At 38.6% G+C, this 13,459-nt stretch overlaps 1 protein-coding gene across 3 annotated transcripts in view; it reads right to left on the bottom strand.

The window, feature by feature from the left end:
• Positions 1 to 8,216: 8,216 nt before the first annotated feature.
• Positions 8,217 to 13,459, bottom strand: part of AFG2A (AFG2 AAA ATPase homolog A) — a 309,252-nt gene continuing 304,009 nt past the window's right edge. For all 3 annotated transcript variants that reach the window (XR_002806528.2, XM_003364517.5, XM_070259563.1), the window contains one exon: positions 8,217 to 9,153. Coding sequence is in view for 2 of the 3 variants with exons in the window: in XM_003364517.5 (XP_003364565.1) it covers positions 8,977 to 9,153 (177 nt within the window). In the remaining variant the exon portion in view is untranslated. The remainder of the gene's footprint in view (positions 9,154 to 13,459) is intronic.

A 13,459-nucleotide genomic window follows, 5' to 3' on the forward strand; every position in this document is an offset into this window, starting at 1 on the left:
GCACCTTGACAATGCCGAGAAAACATAATCCTTTACTTAGAATAGAATCTCAGATTTGCTGTTCCATTACCCGGTAGCCTAAGCATTTGTATTAAAAGACAGTTAAGCTTTTTTCAGTGAGGCATTTCCTTCCTTACCTTCCTCACAGAAAGTTCTGCTTTATTTTTAGTAATATCCTGGCTCCTGGCATTGTATTCGTGCACATAATCCCTTCACAATAATGCTTAGCACTCTGGTGGCACTGTCCCTCCAAAGAACTCAAAGGCCTTTATGAACATTAATTAGGTCTCACAGCACCCCCACGAGATGGGTGAGTAGTCCATTCCAATAGGTATAGTATTATTGACGTTTTGTGATTTTGCCAAAATTCTTTTGCTTTCTTCCCCCGTGTGCTTCCTAATGGAATTCCCTCTTAGTCCACTGGGTCTGGCCAGTTAAGTCCATGGTAAAGGAACAAACTGGCAACAAGAGGAAACACAAAAGAGAGATGTGAAGTGTGGTATCAGGAACGCTTGGCGGACCCGCGTGTGGTGGGAGTGCAAAGGCCTTCCTCATTCTCCACCTGCTCTGACACCAGGGAGGGGAGAGAAGAGGAGAGCACACGTGGACCTTCTCTTCACTGAGACCAGAGGAAAAACCCAACCCTGGGTGACAGTGACAGACAACTTCTGCCCAGAGCACTGGACAAACTCCTGTGATTCTGAGCTTCGGGACTGCATCCAGGGCTGGTGGGCTCTGTGAGGATGAACTCTATCTAACACACCCTAAGAAGAGAAAAGTACGAGTTACCTCAGAAGCCACTGGAAAAAATCTTGAGTGTTCTTTGGGTTAGTACAATCTGGCTCTGTGCTAAAACCTCTGTGTAATATTTTTTCTGGTACATCAACTTTTTGTGATAAAACCTACCAAAAATCTCAACATTTTACAAGAGTCTAGGCCTTTGGGACTTACAAAATGTTTAAAAACCCATGTTAATATTTCTATATCTACTTGGATGATTTCCCCAACTCCTAGCTTTTACCAGATATCTTATTACTAGAATGGGAGCTACATGGAGGAATAAAGTGGCAAATTGTTAAAGGTGAACCCAGGAGACAGAGGCCCAGATTTGTCTCTTGACCAAACCTCAGAAAGCTTAGGAGAAGCAGTTGAAATGGCTAACTATTGTCCTTTAACTCTCAGCCCAGAGGCTCTTTTGCATTCATTCAATCACTCTCAGGAAGTTTTTTGAAGAATTCCTACTGAGACATTATATGGAGGAGGCAAAGCACAAAGGGCCACCAAAAATGTTTTGTGGAAATATACAAATAAAAAAGGATTTTTTAAAAAATTTGGCACCGAAAACAAATGATTTTCCTTCACTTACTATGGAAATTGGGACTAAGTTTGCACCGGTTTTAGGCTTTTATACACTAAAATGGAGGAAAACTATAAAAATGATATGAATTTGAGATAAAATGTAAGAATTTGATCTATGACAGGAAATTCTTTGTGCTCTAAAATCTTGATCACTGACCTCAGGGGGCCCTCACTGCTGCTCTGCCATCTTAACTCCACTTTTATGGACTGTTTACTCTCGCTCCTCAAATTTCCAAAGCCGCTTCCTCCATCTCCATCCTCACCTGAGCAGAGCTTCCTATTTTCATTGAGAAAAATAGTCCTAAGTTTCCACCAAATCTCTCCACCTACTGCCCGGTACCATCTACCCTGCTTTTCCCTCCGGAACCAGAGAAGCTTTGTGTGCTCCAATTCAAGGCCAAGCCCGCCCTAGGTCCTGGACCTGTACTCTTCCCTGGCTCCGCCACTTACTAGGTCTGGATCTAGGGCTGGATTCCTTAGTCTTTATTAAGTCAGGGAAGCTCTGGCATCGTATTAAATGCAGGCCACCGTTGAGATCATATCAGACAACCAACCAGGTAAACTCCACAGCACGCATGGTATTTCACGTAATACCAAACTGATGATGGGCATCCTAGAGAGAGAGAGGAAAGAGATACTTTGGCTAAAAAGAATTCCAAGAGACTAGAAATGAGAGAAGCTCCATAGCCCATCAAACCCAGAACACAACACTGGCTTCCCAGTGCCAACTGGATAAAATCCAAACTTTCAATGTTTGGCGTATATAGGAGGCATTATTTGGGGATGGTGGAAAACAAAGTTGTATAATTATGGTGGAATCAGGTTGTATAACTTCCAAATCTAAGTATTGTTGAATTTATTTTTACTTATTTGTTATTTCAGAAAAGATTTTGACTATGTACATTTTAAAGACAACATGTGAACAACTGATGAAATTCAGAACAAAGTACTTTCCTATAATGAAAGGGCATATATATCATTACTATATTAAGGTCACCGCCAGAAATAAGTATTGCAGCCATACGGTTAACATGGCATGAATGTTTTTGGTAATCCTTTTCAGAAGTCTAGAAAAGACCAAGTATAAATCTGACACCAGTTCAGATATGTGGGTTTTCCCCCGCAACCATCAAGCAGTCAACTCAGTTCAATTCAATTCTGACACGGTCTACCTGGAGACAGAGTCAGATCCTGGACGTTAAGGGCTCAGTTCTCCCCACTTCAGACACCGATCAGAAGTCCGGGTTGTCACCTGTGCTTCTGACTGGCTATAGATAGGAGGTCCCCATGACCCCTTCCTTAGGTTTGATTAATTTGCTAGAGCAGCTCACAGAACTCAGAGAAACATTTTACTTAACTAGATCACTGGTTTATTACAAAAGGATATAACTCAGTAACAGACAGATTGAAGAGATGCACAGGGCAACGTACGGGGAAAGGGCACCAACTTCCATGCTCTTTGAGCCACTCTCCCTGAATCTCCACGAGTTTACCAGACAGGACGCTCTCTGACCCACCTGCTTTTGGGTTTTTATGGAGGCTTCATTACACAGCATGATTGATCAAGTCATTGGCCATTGGTGATTGATTCAACCTCCAGTGCCTCTCCCTTCCCTGAGGTCAGGGGGGTGGGACTGAAAGTCCCTTTTGCCATGTAAGGTAACATACAATATTCACAGTTTCTGGGGAGTAGGACGTGGACATCTCCGTGAGTGTGTGAGTGCCACATTATTCTGTCTGCCACAAAAAAGATTAATTTGTTTTGGATTTTGTTCTCCAAAGAAGGAGCTGTTGGATCAATCATTTCTGCTGTTCTTTGTTAATTTCAGCTTTTACCTTTCTATTTTCCTGAGGTTAATTTTGGATTTCTCTACAATAACTTTTTGAGGAGAATGCTTAATTCAGTTAATCTTATTCTATTAATGAAAATGTTTAGGTCTATAAATTATCCTGTGTGTACAGTGTTAATCGTATCCCATAGATTTTGATATATAGTATTTTTACTATTATTTTTCAGATATTCTATTTTGATTTTGATTTCCTCTTTGATCAAAGAATTATTTCAAAATGAATTTTGAACTTCTAAGTAGTTGGTTTTTTGTTATTATTGTTTCTACGTTTCTTATTTTCAGTTTTATTACATGGTGGTTATAGAGCACGTTCACCTTTTCTGCTTTTGCAAATATATTACAAAAGTTCTGTGTGTGTGTGTGTGTATATATGCATGCACCCTATTATATAATTATGTGGATTAAATAATGAGAGCATGAAACGATGTGCCTTCTGTTTGCAGAGTTTAAGCATCTATTATAAGTTATTTAGATTCTCTGTATCTTGGAAATAATTTCTAGATCAGTTTATAAAAAGCTTCTTTGTTGTTTTCTACAGCACCATAATGTTCCATTGTATGGATGTACCATAATTTATTTAAATAGCCCCTGTTGATAGATATTTGAATTTTCTAATATTTTGCTATTATAACAAGGCTGTAATGAGTACTTTACCATTATATGGTAAATAATATGCCACTTTATACCTGTGGGAGTATATCCGTGGAATAAATTAAATGATAAATCAATCCCTTTCCTTAGCTCTGTTCTTTTTGAGTCTTATTCAGTTGTTTTATTACCTCCTGAATCACACTGCCTGTTTCCTTAATATTGTTGAGACTTCAAAGCGGTTGTATTCTAAAATTTTCTTCTCTGTTCTGAGAAATTGTCCCTGCTAATGTGCTTCACCTTTGTCTTTCGTTCTGTTTCTGCTCCACTCCCAACCTTTCCGCCCAGGCTTCTGGCATAGCTCTCCTGCTATTTCCATCTGGGATATTTCAATCTGTGATTGTTCCTGGCCCCCCAGTAATCTGTGCTCCATATCCTTGACTCTTCTATTTACCTGTCAATGTTTTCATTATTCTTTATGATTATATTGGTGCAAACAGTATTTTAATTGCTGTGGGCTTATGATAAATATATGAACATATTATTACATGCCAGTTACCTTCTCACCTAACTGGATTTGATGCTTTTTAAATACGTATGTTTTTCACATTTTAGAGTTCCTGAAATCAGGATGTAATAACATTAAGATCACAGTACTGCATCTTTTTTCTAAAAAAAGATGTTTTTAAATTATTAGTCTTACAATTGATGGCATGTTAAAACCAAGTAAATAAGGTATTTCCCATCACATCATATGTGTTCTCAAGCAGAGATATGCTCAACTTCCTGGATTGGTACACAATGTGTTGTACCTGACAGCCTTTGAAATTTTTAACATGTGGTTTATCCGTTCCCTGATTTCAGCATAGATGAACTCTATTTTTAAGTTTTTCTTTCTTTTCCTTTCCTGAGGTTTTGTTGTGTGTGGTGTGTAACTGTGACACTTTAACTGTCTTTCCAGAAATATGTATCACTAAATCTTGAAAGAGGAGTCTACAAATTTCCCAATGATTTTGTAAGCCATTTAAAACCCTGTAACATCTCTCTTTGCTTAAAGTTCCCAGAGTGAATTTTGTTGCCAAAAAGTAAGCCCCCAAAGACAGAGGCTACTGGGGTATATTTGACATGGACATTAGGTAAAAAGCCTATCCAGGCATACAATTGTTACAGTGAAAACTGAAGAAAGCAAATCAATGGGGAGGATTAGAATTTCTATGTGGACCAAATTTGGAAACTACTGATAGTTCAATCCACATGTAATTTTATGGGGTGCCTAAAGGACTGAGAAACATGATAAAATGAACCAAGATTCTAACAACCTCATATTCAGGAATTTAAGTAACAACAGGCCAGAGAAATCATTTTATTCTACCTTTATAGCAACTTTTCTGTAGCCTTCTCCTGATCAATATAGATTAAACATATACTCAAGTTTGGTTTTTCTATAAATTCAATAATTATTTTTCCAAAATGAAAAACCTGTGCATTATTTTTAAAACCTGTTTTACACATTAGAAATAACAAAAAACTAAACATTTTTCAAGCTAAGTTAAGGCGGTCAGTATTAAGCTTATAAATACACTCGGTCATGAAGAAGTAAAAGAAGCCATTCTTCTCAGTTTTGTTGTTAGAAAGAAGCATTAATTTCACTATTCAAACTAAAATCTTTTGGAACACTGAAAAGAAATGTGCCAATGTGAATATCCCTGAAACCCTGAAAAGAATCTGGACCACAGACAAACTTTTGACCAAATAGATGCCAACAAAGCAGATTGTCTTCTTAAGACAGGAACCTGGGCATTTCCTTTCCTTGCTGAACTTAAATTTTCCATGAACTGTACTGTGTATTCATTCATAAACAAATCCAAATAATAGGATCATACACTACTTTAAATCCATCAACACGAGACTCTGGAATCAGAGTAAAACCCTCACACAGATGAAGCTGGGGCAAACTGTTATTAGTGACACTTGACCTGCTTTTTTGTGACTCAATTTTTACTGGCACTGTCGTAAAAAGGGATGAAACGTCAAATAAAGGGATATCATTGCCTTTTCAATGGCTATAATTAGCTATTTAAAGATATAAAAAATAATTGGTTTGTAATAGACTAAAGATGCATTGCTCTAAAATCTTTCAAAATTCGTAACTTCCAACTCCTTGCACAATCACAATGCCATGGAAACAGATGTCTGACTCCCAGATTTAATCCCCCCACAACCTAAAGACTTCACTAACAAATTTTTTTCAACTTGTTTCCTGGGTCCTAAAAACCGGATCTCTCATTTGCCTTCTTGCAATTTATTCTGTCATACCTGGTACTCCTGATTTTCCAGACACACGGGATTGTGGGCACTGTGAATGCACTGGAAGTCCATGGAAGTGGGCTGAATGATAGGATTGTGACGCTGGTCAGAACACAGAACATGGCTATAGATGCATTTCATCTTTGCACCATAACATGTCAGTTTAAGGTTCATCTTTTGAATTAAAATTATCATGAAATACTAAAAGTGTACAGAAAGTGTAGACTACATTATAACCAACACCTGTATTCCTATCGCCCAGCTTAAGGTATGAAACATTTTCAGTTTTTCTCCCCTGAGGAAATTCCTCCCCACTGGTGCTTTTCACTTCCATTCACGTAGTCTCTTACTACACATGTCCCCATAAACAATGTATATTATTATGCATGCCTTAAACTTTAAATAAATATCATAACTATTCTTCTGAAACATTCTGTTTTTGAGATTCATCTGTTTTATGTGTAGCTCTAATTATTCTTTACTGCCACGAGTATTGCATTGTATGAATATTCCATAGAAATCAATTCTCTTATTGATGAATATTTAGATTGTTTCCAGTTTCTTGCTACATACAAATAATAGTGCTATGATCTTCTTACTCATTACCTCATCGAACACAGCTTGCTCTGAGATATACACCAGGGAGAACTGTTGAGTTATAGGGTCTTCAACATTACTACATATGCTAGTTGCTTTCTGGAGTGGCTGTACCAGTTTATGCTCCACCAGGCTGAGTGTGAGTTTCCACTGCTCCACAGCCTTTGGGATTATCAACTCTTAAAGCAGGGTTTCAGCTGTTGAAATCCTGTGTGGCCGGGGTGGGGATATATTTCTCTAACGGGTGCAACTACTAGTCACTCCAAGGGTGTTTCTAGCTTGAATCCATATTTTCATGTTAATTTCTAGGTTTTCAGCTTCTGCATCACAAAGATCATACGAATTCAAACTCTGAAGCCATGGGCAGGTGAATGATGCCATAGTCCGATTCCTCAGAGTGGCCTCTTTTTTCCTTTTTTAATTCAAAGCACACAGATCATGTCAAAAGAGGCTCCTTGTGGTCTCCCTGGCCTGCAAGAGGACTTCTTTTCTAGTCTGCCCTTACACTGAAGATGTTTGTCTTTAAAATCTGGGCATTATGGAGGAAGCTCAGTTATAACTTCATAAATCATATGGGCTGAAGAGTCTGAGTGGCCATTAACACCTAAATTCCCTGCTGATTGAGATTGCTACCCTCCTCCCCACCACTGAGTCCCCAGCCTGAGGGTTGGTCCAAGCTTACTGTTCTGGTTCTTATTTTATTGGCAATAGAATTTCTTTAATTTTCCTGTTTAGCCCTTTGGGGATAAATTTTTCTCTTATTTTCTTGTGTTCTCAGCACTCATAGGAAAGAAGTTATAATCCTCTGATAACTAAAGGGAAAATGCGAAGCAGAAACGTGATTTTGAGGTTCTATGTATTTCAATGTGTGTAGGCCTTATTTTCTAAATCAACAGAGTTCAACAGAACTTTCTGAATGATGAAAATGTTCTACAATCTATTCCATCTAATATGGCAGACACTTGTCACATGTGGCTACTGAACACTTGAAATGTGGCTAACATGTCTGATGAACTAAATTTTTAATATTATTTAATTTTAATTAAAATTCAAACTTAAATAGCCACATGTCACTATTGTCTATTATCTTTGACGGCACAATTCTAAATAGTAGTAATCTGTGTCCCTTGAGTGGTTTGTTTGTACTAATAAACCAGTGTAGTCTGAGAAAAAAGCTGTGCAAATCTATTTCTGATAGTCAAAGGATGAAACAGCTGAGACATGACTTTGAATATCTGCCACCACATAACTGTATAGCCTCGTTGTTTTGATAATCAGGTATTTCTCGTCTCACTTGTCTTTCTAGGAATGTTCAAAGATCCACAGTGACTAGGTTTAAGTGCACATTCTTTCCCTTGCCAGCTTATGAACTGGAAGCCAGGGAATCAATTTCCAACAGCTTTTTCAAGGATATTTATGGAGCATTAAGGTATCAAGAAATCCCAAGGATAAATCATTAGGAGCATAAATACACATATTTAGATTGCAACATAAGACACGAGATTGAGAGATCCATTTGGTTTATCTTTGAACTGAAAGAGTTTATTGGTAACCTGAAAATGTGTACAAGCTAAAACATGAACACTTCATATGATTTATTTATGGCATTTTATGAAAAAACCCAAGTCTACTGGACTAGGCTTATATTTCCACTTTTTAAACTTTCAAAGGGTATTATAGTATATGAAATAACTCTTAATCCTCTTTTTTTCATTGCCATAAGTACAGGTTAAGAAGGCTAAAGCAAAAACATAGGTATGAATTATAACGAGAACAAGTGCATATTTGGAGACAAGGTCATACAAGCCTGGCTGGCACATTTGGCCATTTCATTGGCTGGCCTTCAAAAACAAAGATTTATAAATATTTTTTATCATGCATTCATCCACATACATTTCCTATGTTCTTGTATAACACTGATGCCTACAGGTTTGGCATTTAGGAACGCACTGAAATGGATTCTGGAGTAAGGAAAGCATCTCATGGGATGAATGAACCAAGTCAAAAATGAAAAAGCTGAAAGTTTGCTTTCTAAAACTCAGCACACATTTCCAGATAAAACTGATTTAAACTCATGTCCAGAGATTTTCATGGATATTTTCACTGTATTCATATGTTCTCAAATCTCTATAAGAACTGAAGCCCCTCAATTCCAGTCAACGTATTTCAGACATTGTGCTTATTAAGGATTTTTTGACACCTTCAAGATAAAATTTAAAAAAGAAACAAGTTTTATCTAGAAAGCATTTTTAGCATAATGAATACATATATTTTCTCAGAGGGTATGTAGCCCACTCTTCTCTTGATAATCTTCATAGAAACGTATCAATGATTCAGGAATTCTGGGTGTCACAGTGTTCAAGGCTTGAGTAAAATGTCTTCTCATTATGCACCTGGCTTGAATGTCTTCTTCTAGAGTCAGAAGGGCTGCCTCTCTACAGACAGCTATAATCTGAAAGAGAACAAATAAAAACAAAAAACAAGCGAGAAAACATATTGTGTTTTAGAAATGTAGTATTTCAGATATTCATCTGTGGTAACTTCTACAACTATAAGCGCACTACTAAAATTTATCTTCAAGAGTTATTCCACTTAGGTTTTCAAAAGGATAGAAAGTAATCACTTTCATTACAAAACAACGTATTAAGTACTCAGAATGAGAAGCACAAAAAGATATGGCATTTGCTCTTAAGGAGCTTACAATTGTAAAGGTGGAACAGATGTGCAGGCACATACTTCTAATTAGGATGACAAAGGATGAGTGTGTACGTGAGGTGGGGGCAGGGAGGAACCAAGTGATGGGGGGGCAGAGGAAAGAGATATTCTGAGTGAGGGCCTGCTCATCTGTGCATCTTGTCGCAGCAAAGAATTTCCACATTCCTTTCAACCTTTGATGTATTACCAACACGTAAAAGCCTTTCTTTATGTGCATCTCTTTAATGAGTTCTTAAATCTTGGGACTATCGGGTAGAGTTGTCGACGTTTACTTTGGAGACCTGCATTAGAAGAGAGAAGTGAATTCTGTTTACTCAACGAGGAAAGCTGGAAGAATTGAGAAGAATCCAGGGAGGGGGTGGAGTGGATGCAGAGTGAGAGAGGAGAGAGTGGGCGGTAGGAAAACGGAAGGGGAGGAAGGTTCAAGTCTTGAATCCTGAAATGTGTTTTTAAGCTCTCTGGACTTCAGACAGCGGAAGCAGGCTGATGCCAGTGTCATTCTAAAGACACATTACTGTGCTGAAAAGAGCTTGTGGGATGAAAAGAGATATTGTGATTTTCAGGGCAACAGGGAAAACAGTGATTGATATTGACTGCACCCTTATATCGGTAAATGAAAGGGCCAGCTGAAACACATTTGTCCACCCATTCAGCATATTTTCTCTGTTTGTTCACTTACTGAAAAGAGCTCCTCTGCTTATGCTGGGCTAATGGCTGCCAAAGCAGTTTAGTAGCTTTTTAGAGGATTTAGCAGCATGTTTAGGGAGCTTTCAAAAAAACATGCATAGATTTAGATGGCTTTGTCAAATTGCAACAATGTAACTATTAGTTCTGGGCTTCATTAATGAGCACTGAAGTTGACTATAGTGGTTATGCATGTTAATGCTTTTCCAGAAAGAGTGGCTACCAACTTGTTGAAGAAAAAACAAAACTTCTAGGGATTAGTAAAACAACTTCATCGCATATTCTGGTACAAAAAGAGTTACTTTGAAAACAAGATGTGATAATTAATAAGCACAGGAAATGCCCAGCATGGAAAACTGGCTATCCAACGGTTCTACTGTGTTCCAAAGGGACCTTGGGCACCTCCATGAAGGCAGGTGAAGGGACCAAGTGGGGTGAGCCTCACACCACCCCCCCCCCCCCCCCAATTTGAGCAGCACTTCTTTAATCTGTGCAAGGAGTGAAGCAATGGTGGCAAGGCTAAAAGTAGAAAGAAGAGTCACTGGAAGAGGCGGAGAGGACTGCATTTCCTATTGGCTGGTACAGCTCTAGCTCTCTCCCCGACACGGCACAGGGAAGGTTCCATTGTGTGGCTCCCTCTGCAGGCTAAGTGGAGTAGAGAAGTCACCAGCCCCGGGCTAGTGCCTTGTCTTGCACACTTCATAACTGAGACCGACTTCAGAGAATACTGGACCCAGTGCATAACGGCTAGGAACGTTTACTGAATACCTACCATCTGTGCTAGCCAATTACTAATGACTGTACTAATTAACTGCTATGTGACTAGTGTCCCCAGGTTTTGTATAATGCAGTGATGCCACTAATAGGGGGCACTGTGCAAAGTCTGATGGGAGCATGGCAAATGGAGTGGCCAGATGAGCACGTATGAGGTGGTGGTGGGCAGAGTTTTGACTAGAGTGCTGAAAAATGTTTGGATTAGATAGAAATGACCTTTAGAACCTCTGACAGACAATGACAAGAGAAACAGCAGCTGAATACTGGCTCTCAAGGACCTGATATGAAGGTGTCCTCCTCTGTGTTGAAGGAGCACAGCTTATCGCACTTCTGGGGTGGCAGAGGACTGCCTGAATACACCACTTTCTTTGATAAACATTATCCTGTTTTTTTTTATTTACAAGGGATGCCCTGAAGAACTAGTCAATTAGGCAATTCTTTCTGCCACTTTTATTTTCCTATCGTATTTGCTTAGCAATATACAATCAGTAACAGAAATAGCACACTATTAATAATTAACCAGTCACTCTTTCATCAATCAACATCCACTGAATAGCTACTGTGTGAACAGCAACAACTAGGTGAGGCCAAGTGGAGGATTCAGAGATGTCTAAGACATAGTGTCTGTCTTCTGGTGCTCCCAAACCAGCAGGAGATGGACATCAGTGATGCGTGGCACGGTGTTAGAAGTACAACAGCAAGGCAGAAGGGAAGCGCTTCGGTATGACAAGAAGGAAGAAATTACTGCTTCATGAACCAACGTGGGAAGGATAGAATTTAGATATGCATATAGGAAAGGAAAGGGCATCTGAGCAGAAGGAACTAAGTGAGCAAAGAAACAGCAAGGTGGGGAGAAAGAGACCAGGGATTACGTTGATCTAGCCCGAGGAGCCAAAATGGAGAATTAAAAAAGAGAAAAAAAAAAGAGTAATTCTAGCACAAAATGTCATGAAAGATAAAAATGATAGTTTTCAGAAGTCACATGGGCCATAGTGACAGTGAAGGCTGGTCAGTGACAGTCATCTCTAAAGCTCTAAACCCAATTCACAAGCAGCTAATGCACAAGCAGCAGATGCACAAGCAGCAGACAGAGCATCACTCCTAGAGGTGTCTTTGTTTTTATCCTGTCCTTATGAAAGAGCTTCTTAGTAGAAATTCCAAAAGTAAAAGCATTGATTGGATTACTACTCTCCTAACCCAAATAAAAAGGTAGGTCTAAAAGTGGAAGTATTCTTAGGAGGTCCATTTTGTGATGGTTGGTTTCTATTTGCTCTGGGGTCCGTTACTTTGGCCTGAGTTCCAGATATCACACTTCCTCAAAACTGAGGCCGTCCTGCTCGGTCTCATGGCCCATGCCAACGTCCCCTTGAGATATTAGTGTATTTCCAGAGGAAGAAGTACTTCATGATCAAGTAAGTTTTAGGTAACAGTGTATATACTGTTTCCCACAATGCACAGCAGAATGTTGAAGATTTCTGTGAAGTCTAGCAACGAAGATCTGCTTAATTTTCTTTAACCCAGTGTTTCCCACAGAACTCTCCCCCATTCTGTTTTTGACAGAACACCCACGAATGACTATCTTTAGGGTTACTGGTGATCTCTAGCACACACTCTGGGGGATGCTAACCCACACCAAACAACTCAATCAAGGCACAACATGGCTCTAGCCTATCTCATGTCCTTTTTTCTTTTGCTCTCCCCTATTCCAGAACAGAGAGAAAAGAGAAAGGGCTGAGTAAGAGAGACTGGAGGAAGACTAGCTGAAAGAGGTCAAGAGGCAGGAGCTCCAGCATACACTTGTGCTCTGCAGATGTAAACAGTCGATACATGTTTGTTGAATTGAACTGAATAGTTCCTTAACTACAAACAAGTTTTCAAAAAGTACATGTTATAAGTATCTTTCTCATATTTGGCCAATATCTTGTAATATTTTTACTTATATTTCATATGACCTAGACTGTGTCAGTTATACTTAAGTTTTAGGAATAAAGTGTTTGGAATGATAAAGTCAATAACAAAAATTGTTTAACACTGTGAAATATGATCATCTTAAGCAATCTTTCAGTCTGAGGCACTACTTTGAATCTAGTTCTTTCCCTAGAAGTAATATAAATTAGAAATTTTAGCAAGAATACAAACATGCCTGTGTTGTTTTGAGGGATGCTGCCTCAGGTATCAAAAGTTATTACAAAGGGACAGGAGTTTTTTTTGCTGTGTTGTCAATGGAAAAAACTGCACCGTAATTGAGAAAGATTCCTCCAAATTTACAAACAATGCAGTAATATGTATTGGTTTAGAGAAATGAGATGGAAGCTTTTCTAAAAAAATTGTGCACATGGTGATCTATTCTCTCACTTCATGAAAGTAACCTGGCATCAGTTAATTGTTGAGGATTTTCTTTTCTGTACTAAGCTTTGGAAAGGTGAGGAGGTCTTTTCAGGTAAATTTGCCAATACATCTCTCCACTTGGGAATAAATACTATAGAAACTGAGAACAGCTTTCAATTTAAACTGGGACCTTTCCCATTACTATCTCTAAAGTTTGCAAGGAAACTTAATGAAATAAGTATACATATATGCGTGTA

This window comes from Equus caballus, chromosome 2 (genome assembly GCF_041296265.1).
Source record: "Equus caballus isolate H_3958 breed thoroughbred chromosome 2, TB-T2T, whole genome shotgun sequence".
Lineage (NCBI taxonomy): Eukaryota > Metazoa > Chordata > Mammalia > Perissodactyla > Equidae > Equus > Equus caballus.